The sequence below is a fragment of the Sparus aurata genome, chromosome 17 (assembly GCF_900880675.1).
Source record: "Sparus aurata chromosome 17, fSpaAur1.1, whole genome shotgun sequence".
NCBI classification, from domain to species: Eukaryota; Metazoa; Chordata; class Actinopteri; order Spariformes; family Sparidae; genus Sparus; species Sparus aurata.
This window is the reverse complement of record NC_044203.1, coordinates 11,559,398-11,580,549: the sequence shown is the minus strand read 5'-3', so window position 1 is coordinate 11,580,549 and position 21,152 is coordinate 11,559,398. Positions and strand designations below refer to the sequence as shown.

Here is a 21,152-nt window from a genome sequence, read left to right as displayed (position 1 = left end):
TCAGTTCCACAGTAAACTTGAAGCTTGTCAGACTGTTGGGCAACTAAGCAAACCTGAAAAAACTCCTTCTTGCTCTTTCTTATCAGTATGTCGATTGCAAAATGTTTAAATCCATGATTTAAAGAGCAATAGCCTAACTCATGATGGCTAACTTATACTAAAGGCTTGACTTCTCTTCCATCAATATTTTCATCCAACCACTACAGTCAACACATAGTGTTTCCCTTCCAGCTATAATTTATGTTTGATAACAAATAATTACCAGGAATGTATAACGAACAGGATTTTGGTGTTTTATGCATGATTTAGCAGCTAAAATGTGGTTTTAAGAAACACTAAAGCTGATGCTCTATGATATTAACAAAATAGGTAGTCTGCTGTATATTTGGTCTTATTTTCATGCTTGTTGACAATGGTGTGACTTGAAGTGAGAGATTTTTGTACTGTGCCAAATCTTTGTGTAGTGGGGTAGACTCCCCCTTAGTAGTGCTGGTGAAAGCAGCTCTGGTCCAACTCCTCCCACAACAAATTCACTAATCAGCGCCACCCTTAAGGCATAACCCATAACCTGTGTGCCATTGTCCTACCTCTGCTTCCTGCTCTGTCTCTGCTGTGGCAATCACCAGAGCATTTTTCTGTGTTTAGCTGGTGCATGAGGGGTTCACTTGCATCATTACACTGCTGTTTTCCAGAGATGGACAGAGTACTTGACCCCAGTACTTGAGTATGAGTACAAATACTACTGGTCAAATTTTACTCCGTTACAAGTAAAAGTAGTTCAGTCGACATGTTACTCGAGTAAGAGTAAAAAAGTACTTGCTTTTAAAGGTACTTAAGTATCCAAAAGTACATGCTTTTAAATTTACTTTAAGTAAAAGTAAGAGTAAGAGTAAATTTCTTATTTTTCACATCAATGAATTACTATATTTTTTTCTAAATGAATTTAAGGACCTTTTAACTCTTGTTTCTGAGAATTAACTCTTTGAAACCACCTGCACTGATGTGCTTGCTTTTAGAACCACAATGTTATATAAAGCCTGCAGAAACACCTATAAAAACAAATACAATGAATGGGATCACAGGAGGACAGCACAGTGATGTTGATAGGTTTTCAATGTAGTGAGTCCCCGGGACACACAGGTGGTGAGTTGAGTGGGTCCCTGGGAAATTCAATGGGTCCCGACTCCCCAGTTAAAAAAATGTATTTCTTTCTTATATTATTTACTTTGTTAAATTTTATTGAGTGTTAAACTCCGTTGATGGTGGTATGATATGGTTATAATAAACGGATATATTCATGTATGTTCAAAATGTATCTGAAATTAAACAAATAAAATTCCAAATCTGAAAAGTTTATTGCAAAGCAACTGTCACAGTGGCAGGACATATGACATTCAAATCAAACAGCATAGTTGTAGCAACATAAATAGCACCAAAATAAATTACTAAAATTCAAATAGTCTGCTGACCTGTGACTGGTGTAGTAAGCTTTTCAAAAGTGCGGGGGATGGATGTGGTGGTGGTGGGTTTTTTTTTTTAACACAATTTTCTTTTTTACCATTAAATGTTATTTTACACATTATCATATTTGATAATGTTCTGTCATGGACTATGTCACTTCACTGCTAACAGAAAAGAGAGCTGCTCACTGCCAGTTGCAGCTTCTTATCTTGATCTGCAGTCTCTGTTAATTTTTTGTCATGATTGTTATTATTAGTACTTAGATTATCAAAAATCACAGTTACATGTCAGGATGTGGTTATTATAGACAGATTAAATATTTAACTGTCATATATCATCACAGTAACAGCGTTACATACATTAGCAGCTGTAAACACTGAAAAACATTATAAACACATCATATGGTTTGTGAGGAGGGAATTAAACACCTGTCCCAAATAAACGCCTGGTCTGTTAAGTGATTGAAACAAATACACGCCCGGCTATTATTTGGTATTTTACGGTAGATCCCGCCTCATCAGCACGAGCTGAACAATAAATCTAACATAACAAGAGAGGCGGGACTTAGGGCAGAACAGCCAATCATCAGCCGGTCAGTCCCAAAGCCGGTGTCATGTTTGAAGCAGCAACAGGAGAGGGAGGGGGAGAGGAGGCAGCTGCAGCGAGAGCAGACTAAGCGGCCGCAGTAAGGCGTTTTTTGCAAAACTGCAGAAAAAGTGTGGGTGTTGAACCCTCTCACCGGGAAAAATGTGGGTGTTAAAACACACACATCCCCCACGGGTGCGACGCCCCTGGTTGAAATGAAATCAGCAGTGACGGGCTAGTTGTTTTGGTAGCAGCTAAATTAGGATGTCGCAATACTTTGTACAGGGGATCACGTCTGCGCCGAGGAGATGCACATAGGGTTGAAACAGCGCTTGTCTGGTCTGCTAACAACAAGGTTCCTTTTGCCAGTTACTGAGATTAAACACGAGTTGTTTAATGTTCACAATGTATCGTTTTTCATGGGAAAAATGAGGTGCGTCCCCGGGACGCATGGATAGTGAGTTTAGTGCGTCCTTTCAGATTGTAATGCGTCAGGGACGCAGGACGCGTACCTAGCAACATCACTGCAGCAGATGTTGCAGATGCAGATGTTTATTAACAATCATTAAAACTGTAACCAAATGAACCTGCACCGTTCAACTAACTCTCTATCATTTAGCTAAGTTGGGAACTGGAACCCCCTCAGAGACCAATGTTGTCCCTAGACCACTGGTTGAGAATCACTGCTTTACAAAAAACTACATCTGATGCAGCCATTGTCGCGGTTTTGTGTTGGCAAATGCAGTCGAGAGCGTGGCTACTTTGGTGGTATCCTTATGGGGAAGGATGACGTATATCCGCTTTTACGTAGATCCCAGTGGAGAGCGTGCACTGTGATAGGTTTCCTTCTTTGACAAACACAGCTTGTGTCCAATAGTATTTTAGGGACAAAAAAAAAAAAAAAAAGAGCAGACCTGAAAGTAACGAGTACTTTTCAGCCTTCCTAGAAATTAACTCGAGTAAAAGTAAAAATATTTGTCTTGGAAATGTATTCAAGTAAGAGTAATAAGTACCAAAGAAATCTAATACTCAAGTAAAGTACAAATCCTCTGGATATGTACTTAAGTACAGTATTCAAGTAAATTTACTCCGTTACTGTCCACCACTGCTGTTTTCCCACATTTGCCCACATTCCACATTTAGTTTACATTTTGCAATTGTTTTGTCCACATTTAACATTTATTTTGCCTTAACAGTTTAATTGCTTTCTGCAATTGTTTTGCCCTTTTGCCTTTAGTTTTGTGTTTTAGACCACACAGTTAATCTGAATTAATCTTTCAGCAATCAACAACAAAAACTGCCAAGACATGACTGTTTCTATTTCAGGATGTGTACATGGATTGATCTGTTGATAATTAGTAACATAGTCCAGGATCAGTAACACTATTGCTGATTTGTTATTAGAAAATAAAAGCATTTGTGCAAAGTTAAAAGTGTGATTTTGAGAGATACTGAAGGTGATGCACTGTGACATTAACACACTCTGTACCATGTTTTAAAATACAGACTCGGACACGGGTTCAGCAGAAGGTGAAAGGGTCGAGTTCATGCGCAAGATATTTGGAAAGACTCAAGTTCTGATTTAATTCTGTTACACTAACTACACACAGTGATTACTTCATCTCAGCTGTAAGTTGTGTGAGAAGGTTTTTACACCAACAGATAATAATAGATGTTTGTTGACAACTGAGATCATTATGTCTCTGTCATTTATGTATATTCCAGTATGTGTTTTTTGACGGTGCAGTGTAAATTTATATCAACTCTGTGCATTTTGTAGATAAAAATTCTACAGCAGAACATAGTTTATATCACCTAAAACCAGGAGACTAGTTTCAACAGTGGATCTCTAATCTCTAACTGCTCCAGGCAGTAACTAAGAGTGTTTTCACACCTGCTGGCTGCTACTTTGGTCCAAGAGAGCAAAACAAATGCATTGTTACTCTGTTGTGTCTAGATGTTCAGTTCTATCAAGGAGTATATGTTTATACTTATTGTGCACTTCCAAAATAGTTTTAATTGCGTACAATGACGAACACACATATATTAAAATAACAGCTGATGTTGTTATTTCAATTAACTTTACTGCACTAATATTACTGATGTCCTGACATATCAATCATGGATAGATCAATGCCAGATACACAGCATGCTCAAACATTCTAAACTCTGTTACATGAATATAAATAAAGACAATGATATTATATTAATATAATATTAATATTAAAAAGCTCTTCTTAATGCTGTAGAATGCTCTGTCCCTTTGAATGGGCTTTCCCAACGTTCAGCAGTCAATCATCTCGTATAATTGACCGCTGCTAAGCATATTTGACTGTCATCAAGGAAAGTGGCATTTTTGCCTCTGATACACGTAGTTCGTGGTACTCCAAGCTCTAAAATCTTTGCTCCGCAAGTAGTCCGGTCACTTATCACCCCAGGGTATTTGGCTGCTAAGCGACGTCAGCTGATCTGTAGTCCACTTCATATCGGAAAAAACATACTCTTCGGCCACTAGTATGGATGAGTTTCACAATAACTATAAATATTTTTGGAAAAGACAGTGATTTCCAGTCTTGGCAAAAGGCTGAGTTGTCATCACCAGTCAAGAAAAGAAAGAGAGAGAAAAGCAGCGAAGAGGGAGAAGCGAAACGGCGTCGGTTTGGCGAACTACATTTCTCTGCTGAAAAATACTATGAATACTACTTTTTGTGTGTTGGCAAGTAACCTTGTAATAAGCGGGATAATGTATATTATGGTATATTATGGTATACTCCGCTTCCCGTTGGTGTCCCGTTCGTCCTGTCAGGACTTATTTTCCCGATAATGACCGCCGTTCCATAATTTATCCCTGACATATAGTAAGAGGTCTGCTAGATTTTATGATGAATTTGATGCCAACCTGACAAAACTCCATCTTGCTCTTTGTGATCAGCATGTAGATTGCAGCTGAATTTCTTCATTGTAAATTAACAGTTTTTAACTGTTAGCGATTATTCTAATGTTGATTTTTGTGTGTGTTCTTCATTGTTACGGCAAAGTTCCTTTATAATGAAACATTCAGGGATTTTCTTAAACCAAAATGACGGGTTTATTCATCCTTGATATGATGAAAAAGTTAGAATTGTAGTTATAAGAGATACTGAAGGTGATTCACTGTGACATTAACGCACTCTGTACCATTTCTTTAAATACAGACTCTGCTGTAAATTCAAACAGATGTGGATCCTTCGATGCTGTTGACACAGTTCAGCAAAAGGTGAAGGGGTCGAGGTCATGCGCAAGATATTTGGAAGTTCTAACTGAATTCTGTTACATTAACCACCTACAGCGATTACTTCATCGCAACTGTAAGTTGTTTGAGAGGGTTTCTACACCAACAGATAGTCTCTTGGGGTTTAAATGAAAAAGGAGAACATGCAAATGATAATTAATAGATCTTTGTTGACAGCTGAGATAATTATGTCTCTGTATGTATATTCCAGTATGTGATTTTTGAAGGATTAGTGTACACTGATATTAACTCTGTGCATTTTGTGGAAAAAAATTTGATCATTTGCTAAATACACTGTTATTTTAAGTGATTGTTTTATGCATTCTTTATTGTCTGTTACTGAAACTTTGTTGGAAGTACATAATACGTATTAACGTACTCTCTATGATGGAACTGTACTTCTAAGCAAACAAATGAGAGGTGAGACTGTTAGTGATTGGTATGTGGTACAGACAAACAAAAATAGAGAAGTGACAATTCCGACTGTTGAGGAGTTTCCCATTCTCATCCTCAGCATCCCTCAGAGAGTGATGTAAGCCTGTGCCTGGAGGCAGCTGCTGTACTGTAGGTGCTGTCAGTGATGAGGCAACAGTGGTCCAAGTGACTATAAATACCAGCACACTTTACAAAGTCAACCATCAGACAGGAGAAGAAGTGAAAGGAGCTGACGAGAGTCACCAAAAGAATCAAAGGACTGAACAAGTTGAAGCAGTGGAAGCCTCCTAAGATGAAGACATTCAGTGTTGCAGTTGCAGTGGCCGTCGTGCTCACCTTTATTTGCCTTCAGGAGAGCTCTGCTGTCCCATTCACTAAGGTAAGAACTTCACTTCAGTCATTTCATTTGCTTATTAGCTGTAAATGTTTTGTCTAAAAGCTGAAATGTGGCTCCTGCGGTAAATGTGCATGATTCATTGACAGGTGCAAGACCTGGAGGAGCCAATGAGCAGTGACGGTGCAGTTGCTGCATATGAGGAGATGCCAGAGGACTCCTGGAAGGTTTGTTCAATCAACTGAATGAGCTTCTTCACATTGAACTGGTTGTTTTCCCTTCAATTGCCTTAATATACTCCATAGAAGGAGAGACAACACCCTGCTCTTGTCTTTTCTCTTTCACACAGATGCCGTATGCCAGCAGAAGCAAAAGTGGACGCAGGAGGTGTAAGTTTTGCTGCGGTTGCTGTCCTGGCATGAGAGTGTGTGGCGTCTGCTGCAGGTTCTGAGGATTCCTGCTGCAGCCCGGGATTCACACGACAACCACTAAATACTTCATTTCAAGCATTGTTTTTTTAAAAAGCAGATTCCAAATTTCATTAGTGGTTGCAAATATATGAGGATGTTTCTGGATTTGATCATGCTGCAGATAATGTGTGCTAACTGATGTAATATCCTCGTATTGTGTTAAAAATCTTCATGTGTGATCAGTAAAGTTGCTTGGTTCTATCCTAATGAAAGTGTATAGAGTCATTTTTTTTTTTTTTTTGCCCTATTGCTTTCACAACATTCTACACATGTTCTACACTTCAGCACTCTCAGAAACACAGCAGGGATAACATTTACATATAGTAAAAAGAGTTATTGTGGTGTGAGATAGCATATAGTAAATCAACAACATGAGACTGTATCATATTTTATATCATATTTTCTAATACAAAACATGTCAGAGTTGTGTTGATAAACATGAACACCACTCACAATCAAGTGAGTTCAGTAAAACACCACTGACCTGCCTGCAGGGATCTTACCAACCACTGAGGCAACAGTGCAGTTTCCATCTACAGCAGAACACATGAACAGACACACATATTACACTAAGGTGATTGTGTGATGTTTTGTCTGAAAGTCTAATCTTTGTGTAATAGTTTAGATCACCTAAAACCAGTAGACTAGTTTTAACAGTGGATGTGTTGACTGATATAAATCTCTAACTGCTCCAGGCAGTAACTAAGAGTGTTTTCACACCTGCAGGCTGCTACTTTCGTCCGAGAGAGAAAAACAAAAGCACTGTTACTCTGTTGTGCTCAGACGTTTAGATCTATCAGGGGCTAATAAGTGAGCACCTTGATAGCACCTTGATGCTGTTCAAAATCGGTTCCACGGTAGGTTAATGTTTAATCCGAAGCTTAACTAGGGTTAATGATTAACATCTGGTAAAACCAGTTTAACTCATTTGAGTAACACTTAAAGATTTGACTTATGTTTCATCAATGTTTCAATGCCACCATGCCATTCAACACATAATGTTTCCCTTACAGCTATAATTTGAGCTTGATGACAAATAAATACCAGGAATGAAAAACAAAGTGGATTTCAGAGGTCATTTGTGATTTCCAAAGTGGAATCACAAATGCAAATTACATTACAATTAGGTAATGGATTTTCTCCAGGTGGTAACTAACCAAAAAGATTTTATGAAGCAAATATTAATAAGTCAGCCATGGCATTAGCTGCTGTTAAAAATCAGTTCCACAGTAAACTTGAAGCTTGTCAGACTGTTAGACAACTACACTTGTAAGCAAACCTGAAAAAACTCCTTTTTGTTCTTTCTTATCAGTATGTCGATTGCAAAATGTTTAAATCCATGATTTAAAGAGCAATAGCCTAACTTCTCATGATGGCTAACTTATACTAAAGGTTTGACTTCTCTTCCATCAATGTTTTCATCCAACCACTACAGTCAACACATAGTGTTTCCCTTACAGCTATAATTTATGTTTGATAACAAATAATTACCAGGTATGTATAACAAACAGGATTTTGGTGTTTTGGGCATGATTTAGCAGCTAAAATGTGGTTTTAAGAAACACTAAAGCTGATGCTCTATGATATTAACTAAATAGGTAATCCGCTGTATATTCAGGCTTATTTTCATGCTTGTTGAAAATGGTGTGACTTGAAGTGAGAGATTTTTGTATTGCGCCAAATCTTTGTGTGGTGAGGTAGACTCCCCCTTAGTAGTGCTGTTGAACACAGCTCTGGTCCAACTCCTCCCACAACAAATTCACTAATCAGTAGTGGAGCAACGATCATCGTTGTTCCATGATCCGTTCGGATCAATATCTTCGGTTCGGCACACACTTGATCTGCGGATTGATTTATGAAAAAAAAAAGTTGTGCGCATGATCAATCCACACACTTGTTAAGTGCAGCATGGTCATGGTGAGCCGAGGAATAGAGGAGCTTGAACTCCCCACGTTATTTAAATCCCCTGTAGCTACGGGAGCATTTTGGCTTCCCTGTGAAATATAATGATGAAGGAAAGAGGCTAGTGAATTAAACCGTGACGGTGTGTAGGCTCCGTAGCACAAGAAAACCATATGACAGTGGAAACACATCATGCTCAACAACCGCTTATCACCGCGGCATTTACAAAGTTATGTTTATTTGTCTTGTCTTTTTTATTCATTTATTTTTTGCTGATCCGAAAAATGATCCAATCTGTTGCACCCCTACTAATCAGCGCCACCCATAAGGCATAACCCATAACCTGTGACCTGTGTGCCATTGTTCTACCTCTGCTTCCTGCTCTGTCTCTGCTGTGGCAATCACCAGAGCATTTTTCTGTGTTTAGCTGGTGCACGAGGGGTTCACTTGCATCATTACACTGCTGTTTTCCCACATTTGCCCACATTCTACATTAAGTTTACATTTTACAATTGTTCTGTCAACATTTAACATTTATTTTGCCTTAAGAGTTTAATTGCTTTCTGCAATTGTTTTGCCCTTTTGCCTTTAGTTTTGTGTTTTAGACCACACAATTAATCTGAATTAATCTTTCAGCAATCAACAACAAAAACTGCCAAGACATGACTGTTACTATTTCAGGATGTGTACATGGATTAATCTGTTGATAATTAGTAACATACTCCAGGACATCAGTCACACTATTGCTGATTTGTTATTAGAAAATAAAAGCATTTTTGCAAAGTCAAAATTGTGATTTTTAGGGATACTGAAGGTGATGCACTGTGACATTAACACACTCTGTACCATTTTTTAAAATACAGACTCGGACACGGGTTCAGCAGAAGGTGAAGGGGTCAAGTTCATGCGCAAGATATTTGGAAAGACTCAAGTTCTGATTTAATTCTGTTACACTAACTACACACAGTGATTACTTCATCTCAACTGTAAGTTGTGTGAGAAGGTTTTCACACCAACAGATAATAATAGATGTTTGTTGACAACTGAGATCATTATGTCTCTGTCATTTATGTATATTCCAATGTGTATTTTTTGACTGTGTAGTGTGAATTTATATTAACTCTGTGCATTTTGTAGATAAAAATTCTACAGCAGAACATAGTTTATATCACCTAAAACAAGGAGACTAGTTTTAACAGTGGATGTGTTGACTGATAGAAATCTCTAACTGCTCCAGGCAGTAACTAAGAGTGTTTTCACACCTGCTGGCTGCTACTTTGGTCCAAGAGAGAAAAACAAAAGCATTTTTACTCTGTTGTGCTTACATGTACAGTTCTATCAAGGAATATATGTTTATACTTATTGTGTACTTCCAACAAAGTTTTAATTACGTACAATGACGAACACACATCTCTCCATAAAAGCAAGGAATCTCTGTCTGTCTGTGTGTGTGTGTGTGTGTGTTTGCCTCAAATATCTCTGCAGATCCGGATCAGACAGACCTGAGAGTTTCAACACGACTGCTGTGTGGTTCAAGGGTGTGCAACGTCGGATTTGTTTGGATTACAGTGATACCGTTAATAATTTATTTCAGAAATGCTTTACAAATTCCGCTAGCATTGCTAACACTAGCCACCACAGTCACGTGCGCACCAGAGCCACTCACTGCAGAGCCCGACTCCGCAACACACCTTAAGAAACAAGCAGATTTATACCTGCAGCGGCGCGAGCTGGACCGTGATTTTGCCGGCAGTTCGGTCCCGTTCTGTTCTGTACGTCTAAACTGACTGCTGTGGATTAATGAGACTAAATGAGTCCGGACCGAGTCTGTTCGGGTCTGAGGAGATCTGGAGACACGCGGACAACAAAGTGGAATCGGAATCTGTGGATGTTCGTGTGTAGCTAGCCGCTAGCCCACCCACACGGCCCACCTCCCAAGTCGATGGACTGGACGCACCGGACTTAGGGTAAATAATGTCCGGCGCGCTTTTTCGCGAACATTGCTGTCACGTTTGCTTTGTGTCTGGTGCAGGAAGAAACGGGTAAAACGGGCTTTTATCACGAAAGTGTCCGCATGCAGCAAGTTTGGTTGCTGAGGGAAGCTGTGTAAGGGACGCCGGCGGTGATACAGACAGTGACAGAGATGGCGAGTTTTGAGAGTTGAGAGATTTGTGACATATAGCGTGTTTGGAGTGTATTGTTGGTGTGTAATGTAGTGTTTGGTGTGGAGTGTTTAGTGTGTAGTGTAGTCGTTTTTTTGTGTTGTGAGTCAAAACAACACTGCTGAATGTGGAGCAGGCAGGAATTAGCTGAGCCCTAAGCCTGAGGCATTGCCTGCATTTAAATGTAAATAGTTACATATAACTTTGTAAATTTCAAAAACTTATGCACAAATTTAGCAAAAAACCATTTATATTTGCATTATAACTAATACAACTGGTTCATTAAACATATTTGTGGTTTTCACGGTAAAAAATCTAACTTTTTCCTACTCCGATTTTATGTTATTTTGTGATTTTAGGTCCATAGTGTTAATATAATATGTAAAAATGAATAAAATAACTGTACAGTCACACGTGTGAGGTTGTGCTGACAATAATGACACCAAACAAGGCAAGGTAAATAGTTTTTAAGGTGAAATATAATGGTATAATCAAAAGTAGTCAAAAACAGGCAATTATAACCATGACATCCCACCTTCAAACACAACCTCATTTTGCCAGCCATGAAAAACCTACTTAACATCCCACTTGTCCATCGGAATACATGCTTCCTACGGGCAATGCACTAGTTATTATGATGATGGTTATTATTATTGGGCTCAGAAACACAATATTTTTTTAAATCGCAAATTCCTTTCACAAGTCCATTGGTTAATGGCAAGTGTGTGTGTGTGTGTGTGTGTGTGTGTGTGTGTGTGTGTGTGTGTCGTATATACTACTACGCCTGCATGAATGTGATATGATTATTTTTGTTGCAAAGCCTGTGTGAATGAATTTAGCAAAAGAAAGATATTCAACTATCTTTTGTTGTCTAGTTTGATAATCAGACACAACTGAAAAATAACAGATATAAATCTAGGAATAAATAACAATTCATTAAACAAGTCACAGTGAGTGTTTTCACATATACTGGTGGTATACAGTGATATGTCGTTTCATTTTTCAGCTCGTACACACGTTTGTTTTCACTTTGGACCAAACGCCACACCACTGGCAGGGCTTCATGTTTCCATGAAGACTGACCAGAAAAGACCCGCGTGAGGTCATGTTTACATGACTCCTGATCAGTGTTGGGCACATTACTTTAAAAAAGTAATTAGTTATAGTTACTAGTTACGTCTTCCAAAAAGTAACTGAGTTAGTAACGGAATCACTCCACTATAAAAGTAACTAGTAATAATAAAATAACAGCTGATTTTGTTATGTCATATCTTTACTGCACTAATATTACTGATGTCCTGACATATCAATTATTGATAGATCAGTGCCAGAAACACAGCATGCTGAAACATTCTAAACTCTGTTACATGAATAGAAATAAAGACAATTATATTATAATAAAGTAAGAGGCCTGCTAACTGAATAGATTTTACTTTGACTGTGACTGTGATGACAACCTGAAAAAACTTCATCTTTCTCTGTGTGATCAGTTTGTAGATTGCAGCTGAGTTCCTTATTGTAAATTAACATTTTTTTACCGTTAGCGATTATTTTAATGCTGACTGGTGTGTATGTTCTTCACTGTTACTGAAAAGTTCCTTTTTAATTAAACATCAAGGTATTTGCTTAAAACAAAATGACCTGTTCATACTACCTTTATGTTATGAAAAAGTTAGAATTGTAGTTTTAAGAGCTACTGAAAGTGACGCACTGTGACATTAACACACTCTGTACCATTTCTTTACTGTATATTCAAACAAATGTGGATTCTTCACCTGCTGTTGACACGGATTCAGCAGAAGGTGAAGGGTTCAGGTTCATGTGCAAGATATTTGGAAATACTCAAGTTCTGACTTAACTCTGTTACACTAACTACACACAGTGATTACTTCATCTCAACTGTAAGTTGTTGAAAAGGTTTTTTTTACACCAACAGATAGCCTCTTGTGGTTTAAGTGAAAAAGGAGAACATGTAAATAATAATGAATAGATATTTGTTGATAACTGAGAGTATTATGTCACTGTCATTTATGTATATTCCATTGTGTTTAAATTATTTTGTATTGACACTGATCTATCAACAACTGAAACCGTGAGTCACGAGGGTTACTTTTTCAGTATGTTGTCTTTATTTCATTGATCTGTTCACTACTGATTACACCAGGAACACAACTGCAGTTTGATTAAATGATTAAAGCATTTGGATAATTTGCTGTTATTTCAATGTTGATTGTTGTGTTTATTGTTCATTGTCTGTAACTGAAACTTTGTTGGAAGTACATAATAAGTATAAACATATACTCCTTGACAGAACTGTAATTCTAAGCAAACAAATAAGGGGTAAAACTGTTTGTGAGTGGTATGTGGTGCAGATGAACAAAAATAGAGAAGTTCCAATTCTAACTGTTGAGGAGTTCCCCATTCTCATCCTCAGCATCCCTCAGAGAGTGATGTAAGTCTGTGCCTGAAACCAGCTGCTGTACTGTAGGTGCTGTCAGTGATGAGGCAACAGTGGTCCAAGTGACTATAAATACCAGCACACTTTACAAGTCAACCATCAGACAAGAGAAGAAGTGAAAGGAGCTGACGAGAGTCACCAAAAGAATCAAAGGACTGAGCAAGTTGAAGCAGTGGAAGCCTCCTAAGATGAAGACATTCAGTGTTGCAGTTGCAGTGGCCATCGTGCTCACCTTTATTTGCCTTCAGGAGAGCTCTGCTGTCTCATCCACTGAGGTAAGTACTTGACTTCAGTCATTTCATTTGCTTATTAGCTGTAAATGTTTTGTCTAAATGCTGAAATGTGGCTCCTGATGTAAATGTGCACAATCCATTGACAGGTGCAAGACCTGGAGGAGCCAATGAGCAGTGATGGTGCAGTTGCTGCATATAAAGAGATGCCAGAGGAGTCCTGGAAGGTTTGTTCAATGAACTGAATGAGCTCATTCACACTGAAGTGGTTGTGTTGTCCCTTCAAAGTGCCTTAATACACTCCATAGATAGATAGACTACACCTTGCTCACGTCTTTTCTCTTTCACACAGATGGGGTATGGCAACAGGCACTGGAAGTGTCGCTTTTGCTGCCGTTGCTGTCCTCGCATGAGAGGATGTGGTCTCTGCTGCAGGTTCTGAGGATTCCTGCTGCAGCCTGGGATTCACACAACAACCACTAAATATTCTATTTCAAGTACTGTTGAAATTCATAAACAGTTCTCCAAATTGCATTAATGGTTGTAAATATACGAGGATGTTTCTGGATTTGATCATGCTGCAGATAATGTTTGCTAACTGATGTATCATCCTCCTGTTTTGTCAAAACAATCTTCATGTGTGATCAGTAAAGTTGATTGGTTCAATTTTATCTAAAGTGTATGGAGTCATTTTTTCGCTGGATTGCTTTCACAACATTCTTCACATTTTCTACACTCCAGCACTCTCAGAAACACAGCAGGAATAAAATGTACACACAGTAAATAGAGGTATTATTGTGATGTGAGATAGCATACAGTAAATCAACAACATGAGACTGTATCATATTTATGAAAAACATCTTTTCTAATACAAAATCATTTCACAGTTGGGTTGATAGACATGAACAGCAATCACAATCAAATGAGTTCAGTAAAACACCACTGACCTGCCTGCAGGGATCTTACCAACCACTGAGGCCACAGTGCAGTTTGCATCTACAGCAGAACGCATGAACAGACACACATATTACACTATACACAGAGATGATTGTGTGGTGTTTTGTCTGAAAGTCTAACCTTTGTATAAAGTTTATATCACCTAAAACCAGGAGAGTAGTTTTAACAGTGGATGTGTTGACTGATAGAAATCTCTAACTGCTCCAGGCAGTAACTAAGATTGTTTTCACACCTGCAGGCTGCTACTTTGGTCCAAGAGAGAAAAACAAAAGCATTGTTACTCTGTTATGTTTAGACTTACAGTTCTATCAAGGTGTTAATAAGTTAGCCGCAGCAGTTAGCTGCTTTTCAAAATCAGTTCCACAGTAAACTTTAGACTGTGTAGACAACTACACTTTGATGCCAACCTGAAAAATCTCCATCTTGCTCTTTCTGATCAGTATGTTGATTGTAGCTGAGTTTACATCATGCAGATTAATGTTTAAAGCCATGGTTTATAGACCAATAGCCTTACTAGGGTTAATGATTAACATCTGCCCAAAACCAGTGAGTAAATCTTTGAGTAAAACTAAAATGTTTGACTTCTGTTCCATCAGTATTTCCATCCCACCATGCCAGTCAACACATAATGTTTCCCTTACAGCTATAATTTACATTTGATGACAAATAAATACAGGCATGAATAACAAAATTGATTTCGGAAAACAAAGATTTAGGCTTTTTCTTCAAATAGAATGTCAGGTTTTCATTATGACTGAACATAATGAAATAGTTCAAATTGTAGTTTTAAGAAATACTGAAGCTGATGCTCTATGACATGAACAAGATATGAAGTCAGCTGTCAGGCTTATTGTCATGTTTGTTGACACTCAGGAAAACCGAATTACTGTGTTAGTCCGACTATGATCGGATCTTTAAGATGCATGCGCCTTAGTCTGACTAAAATCGGCCCGGATCGGATTTCTCTTAGTTGAATTAAAGCACCCAGATTATTCGATTGATAGTTGCATTACTCCTGCATGTATACGTTCCATCAGATCGGATCGGACTTTGCGTTCTGCGCGGGCGCAAGATTTTTTCCCCGGGGCTGTGAGCCGGAAGTAGAAGGACGGCAGCGGCGGCATCTTTCCTCCGAAATCACCACAAGAAAGAGCGCCATTGTGCACCTAGTTTGTGCAATTATCATGTACACCATATACGAAATGTACAAAGATGTAGCTTCGTCTCGCTGTTCGTACGGCATCTTTCTTGAATGCCGAGGCAGCTGGTGACGTAAAGGGGTCAACCGGAGGTGGCTCTGTTACCGCTAGTTGAAATGGGTACAGCGCCACCTAGCGGATCGAGGTATGACATGCTCCGGCCCAATAATCCGATTTTCTCACTGACATATATACTCGGACAATTGCAGTTGTCTGGTTGAGTAGCATAGTCAAACTATGGCTGTAATCCGACTAAACTGTGCATGTAAATGCACTGACTGGTGTGGCTTGAAGTGTGAGATTTGTGATGGTAAGACTCAGGTGACCTTTGACCTTATCACTGTTAACTGCACACAGTGATTACTACATTTTGCATTATTTGTTGATGAATATGTTTTTTACACTACTGGATGGTCTCATAATATTTAAGTATAAATGGAAAAATAAGTTGATAATAATCAACAGGTGTTGCTGACAATTCAAGATTATTGCAAATTCACAGTCGTTTATGTCAGAGTGTTAAAACTTTAAGGTTCCTGTTAAATCAAACATTTAGGGAATTTCTTTAAAACAAACATGTTTATTCTGCCTTGATTTAATGAAAAAGTTAGAATTGTAGTTTTAAGAGATACTGAAGGTGATGCACAGATAGATAGATAGATAGATAGATAGATAGATAGATAGATAGATAACTGGTCATCATAGCAGCAGGTACAGTCAGTACAAATACAATAAAAACACAAGTGCAAATATAGAGCCAATTAGAAACAATAAAGTACTATAAACAATATGCATCTAAAGCTAAAAAATAGGACATTCCTTACAAAAGAATACCACACACAATAAAATGCTTAGGCAGTTATGAAATGAAATACAAATTAAAATATTGAGGAACATAAAATTAAATGTTGAGGTAAGTGAAACATAAGGTGCAGGTTTATGTACAGATTGCAGGCTTATCTACAGAAATAATATAAAGCGCAACAGTCGTGTGTCATAAACACAATCTGTAGCATTTTTTAAAATACGGACTCTGCTGTATATTCAAACAGATGTGGATCCTTCAGCTGCTGTTGACACGGGTTCAGCAGATGGTGACTGGTTCAGGTTCCTGCACAAGAAATTTGGAAAGACTCAAGTTCTGACTTAACTCTGTTACATTAACTACACACAGTTATTACTTCATCTCAACTGTAAGTTGCTTGAAAAGGTTTTTACACCAACAGATAGTCTCTTGAGGTTTAAGTGAAAAAGGAAAATACTGAGATTATTATGTCACTGTAATTTATGTATGTTCCAGTGAGTTGAAATTGTTTTGTATACTGATATATTAACAATCAACTGCCAACACAAAGTCATGATGGTTACTATTTCAGAATGTTGTGCTTTTGTTATTGATCTGTTCATTATTTGTAACACCAGTAAAACTACTGCAGTTTGATTAAATAATTTAAGCATTTGCAAAATCTGCTGTTTAAATGTTGATTGTTGTGTTTGTTGTTCATTGTCTTTAACTGAAACTTTGTTGGAAACACAGAATCAGTATAAACATATACTGGAACAGACAAACAAAAACTGAGAATTCCTGTTGTTAAAGAGTTTCTATTTCATATCCACAGCATCCCTCAGAGAGTGATGCAAACCTGTGCCTAAAAGCAGCTGCTACTGTAGGTGCTGTCAGTGATGACTGACAACAGTGGTCCAAATGACAATAAGGTGAAAGTGTATGAAGTCATTTGTGCTGCACTGCTTTCACAACATTCGACACATTTTCGACTACAGTTCAGCACTCCCAGAAACACAGCAGGGATACAATGTACACATAGTAAATATAGGTATTATTGTGGTGTGAGATACAGTACAGTACAATACAGTAAATTAGTAACATGAAACCATATTATATTTGTGAAAAACATCTTTTCTCGTACAAAAACAGGTCACAGTGTAGTAAACATGAACACCACTCACAATCAAATGAGTTCAGTAAAACACCACTGACCTGCCTGCAGGGATCTTACCAACCACTGAGGCCACAGTGCAGTTTCAGAATCAGAATCAGAATACTTTATTAATCCCCAGGTGGAAATTGTTTTTGTTCCATGCTCCGTGCAAAGTAGAAATAGAAATACAGCATGAATGGAAACAAGAGATAAAGATAAAGATATAAATAGAATACTAAAATAGACAATAAAATGAAATGAAATAAAATATTAAAGAAGAGAATGAAATACAATAAAATAAAATAAAATGTTAAAGTAGAAAATAAAACAAAATAAATAATAAAATAATAAAGTAGACAATCTGGAAATATATACAATATACAGTGACATGGTTGTAGCATTATAAATGAAATAAGAATGAGTAATTATAGTTTTTTTTTTGTTTTTTTATAAATAGCCATTTAATCAGATCATCAGAGGGAGGAGTTGTAAAGTTTAATGGCCACAGGTCAGAATGACTTCCTGTGGAGCTCAGTGAGGCATTTTGGAGCGATCAGTCTCTGGCTGAAGGTGCTCCTCTGTTTGACCAGAGCGTTGTGGAGAGGGTGAGAGCCGTACTGCACCTTCGACAGCATCCTCCTGTCTGACGCTGCTGTTAAAGTGCCCAGCTCCACCCTTCACAACGTCACTGGCCTTGCTGATCAGCTTGTTGAGTCTGTTGGCATCTGCTACTCTCAGTCTGCTGCCCCAGCACACAGCAGCAAACAGAATAGCACTGGCCACCACAGACTTGTAAAACATCCTCAGCATAGTCCGGCAGATGTTAAAGGAGCGGAGCCTCCTCAGAAAATAGAGGCAGCTCTGTCACTTCTTGTAGAGGACTTCAGTGTTCTTAGTCCGGTCCAGTTTATTGTCAATGTACACCCCCAGATATTTGCAGTGTTCAACGATGTCCACGTTATGCCCCAGGATGGAAACTGGGGTCACTGGTGTCCTGGTTCTCCTCAGATCCACCACCAGCTCTTTGGTCTTTGCTGTGTTGAGCTGCAGGTGGTTCAGCTCACACCATGTGACAAAGTTGTCCACCACAGCCCTGTACTCAGCCTCCTCACCCTTGCTGAGACATCCAACGACAGCAGAGTCATCAGAAAATTTCTGAAGATGGCAAGCCTCTGTCTGGTAGCTGAAGTCCGTGGTGTGAAGGGTGAAGAGGAAAGGAGACACACAGTGCCGCAAGTGTACGTACTGTGGTCAGCCAGTGAGGTAATCCACAATCCAGGACAAAAGGGGGGATCCACCAGCATCGCTGTCAGCTTGTCACCCAGTAGAGCAGGCCTTATGGTATTGAAAGCACTGGAGAAGTCAAAGAACGTGACTCTCATATTGTTCCTCGGCTTGTCCAGGTGGGCGTAGACGTGGTTCAATAGGTAGATGATGGCATCCTCAACTCCAATGCAGGGCTGGTAGGCGAACTGGAGAGGATCCAGGTGCGGCCTGACCAGAGGCCTGAGCTGCTCCACAACGAGTCTCTCCAGGGTATTCATGATATGTGACGTAAGTGCCACCGGTCGGTAGTCCGAGAAACCGTTGGGCTGTGGCGTCTTTGGCACTGGAACGAGGCAGGACGTCTTCCATATCTCAGGGACCCTCTGGAGGCTCAGGCTCATGTTGGAGACTTGATGAAGCAGTCCACAGAGCTGTTCGGCGTAGGCTCTGAGAATCTGCGGGCTGACGACGCCAGGGCCTGCAGCCTTACCGGCAGGGAGTTTGCTCAGCTGTCTCCTAACAGAAGCGGTGTAAACAGTATAGATCAAGGAGGGAAAGAGTTGGAGTAAATAGTCAGTGCGTTTACATGATATTCGAGAAAAATGAATTTTTGGGTTAGTCCGACTATGATCAGATTTTTAAGATGCATGTATACACCTTAGTCTGAGTAAAATCGGGCCGGTTCGAGTTTCTCATAGTCGGATTAAAGAACCCAGATTACTCAATTGATAGTCACATTACTCGTGCATGTATATGTTATATCAGATTGGATTCGGATTTTGCATTCTGCGTAGGCTCGAGAGTTTCCTCTCCGGCATCCTTCTGCCATCCTTAGCCTCTTTGATCTTGGCATTCAGGTCCCTCTGAATGTCCCTCAGCTCCTCCCTGTTGCCACCTCTGAAAGCCCTCTTCTTCTGGTTGAGGCCCTGTCCATACGGGAACGCTCTTTAGTGTAAACACACGTTATGCGTTGTTTTGGCCGATCGTCCACATGGATCCTGTGAAGGCAGCACCTGAAAACGCACTTTTTTGAAACCGGGTCTCAGGGTGGAAAAATCCGAAAACGCAGCCCTTGCGTTTTCGTGTGGACGGCGAGTCCGCATACTTTCCATATCAATGACGCCATGGCCCCACCCCTCGACCTCTAGCCTTCGACCTCTGAACCCTGCAATGTCTCATAACAACAACAATGGCGGACTACTGCTTGTGTTCGCTTTATGCACATGCTCTGTCTCTTCTTCTCTGTTTTTGGTGAATTTCAAGCGCCACCTATAGGCCTGGAATATGAACTACAGTGATTTGAGTCGTTTTCAGTGGATCCGTTTGGAAGCAAATATGTTTTGGTACGTGTGGACAAGGCCTGAGTATGGCTTTGATCTCTTTTGTTACCCAAGGCTTGTTTTCTTGGTAAAAAACACACAGTCCTTGCTGGGACAATGCCATCCACACAGAAGTTGATGTAGTCTGTAATGCACTCAGTGAGCCTATCAATGTCCTCTCCATGTGGCTCACAGATTACTTCTACAGCAGAACATATGAACAGACACACATATTACACTACACAGAGATGATTGTGTGGTGTTTTGTCTGAAAGTCTAACCTTTGTATTATAGTTTATATCACCTAAAACCAGTAGACTAGTTTTAACAGTGGATGTGTTGACTGATAGAAATCTCTAACTGCTCCAGGCAGTAGCTAAGAGTGTTTTCACACCTGCAGGCTGCTACTTTGGTCCAAGAGAGAAAAACAAAAGCATTGTTGTGCGTAGACGTACAGTTCTATCAAGGAGTATATTTTTATACTTATTGTGTACTTCCAACAAAGTTTTAATTACGTACAATGACAAACACACATATTAAAATAACAGCTGATTTTGTTATGTCATATCTTTACTGCACTAATATTACTGATGTCCTGACATCTCAATTATTGATAGATCAATGCCAGAAACACAGCATGCTGAAACATTCTAAACTCTGTTACATGAATAGAAATGAAGACAATTCTATTATAAAAAAATAAGGGGCCTGTTAACTGAATAGATTATTACCGATTATTTTAACTAGTGCAGTGCCCGTAAGAAAAATGTATTCCTATAGAAAAGTGGGAGGTTAAGCAGCTTTTTCATGGATGGCAAAATGAGGCTGTGTTTGAAGGTGGGACGTCAGGGATATTTAGGTTTGTTGTGAAATCCGATATTCCAGGGTATAATTGGCCGTTTTTGACTATTAAAAACTATTTACTTGGTGTCATTATTTTTTTAGCACAACCTCACATGTGACTGTAGAGCTATTTTTTTATTTTGTGATATTGTATTAACACAATGGACCTAAAATCACAAAAAAACATAAAACTTGAGTAGAAAAAGTTAGATTTTTTTAATGTGAAAACCACAAATATGTTTACAAACCATTTTGTATTACTTATAATATAAACAACAATTTATATTTGCATTATATGTGCATACATTTTAAAAATGTAC

General features: G+C 38.9%; 2 protein-coding genes across 2 annotated transcripts; both read left to right on the top strand.

The window, feature by feature from the left end:
* Positions 1–5,933: 5,933 nt before the first annotated feature.
* LOC115567004 (hepcidin) lies at positions 5,934–6,763 on the top strand. Its single transcript, XM_030393120.1, has 3 exons — positions 5,934–6,131; positions 6,236–6,313; positions 6,436–6,763. The coding sequence occupies exons 1-3, from the start codon at positions 6,045–6,047 to the stop codon at positions 6,535–6,537; spliced, it is 267 nt and encodes an 88-aa protein (XP_030248980.1). The 5' UTR covers positions 5,934–6,044; the 3' UTR covers positions 6,538–6,763.
* Positions 6,764–13,146: 6,383 nt separating this feature from the next.
* LOC115567006 (hepcidin) lies at positions 13,147–13,979 on the top strand. Its single transcript, XM_030393122.1, has 3 exons — positions 13,147–13,353; positions 13,458–13,535; positions 13,661–13,979. Exons 1-3 carry the CDS (start codon positions 13,267–13,269, stop codon positions 13,748–13,750), a joined length of 255 nt encoding a protein of 84 aa, XP_030248982.1. The 5' UTR covers positions 13,147–13,266; the 3' UTR covers positions 13,751–13,979.
* The last annotated feature ends 7,173 nt before the right edge of the window (positions 13,980–21,152 follow it).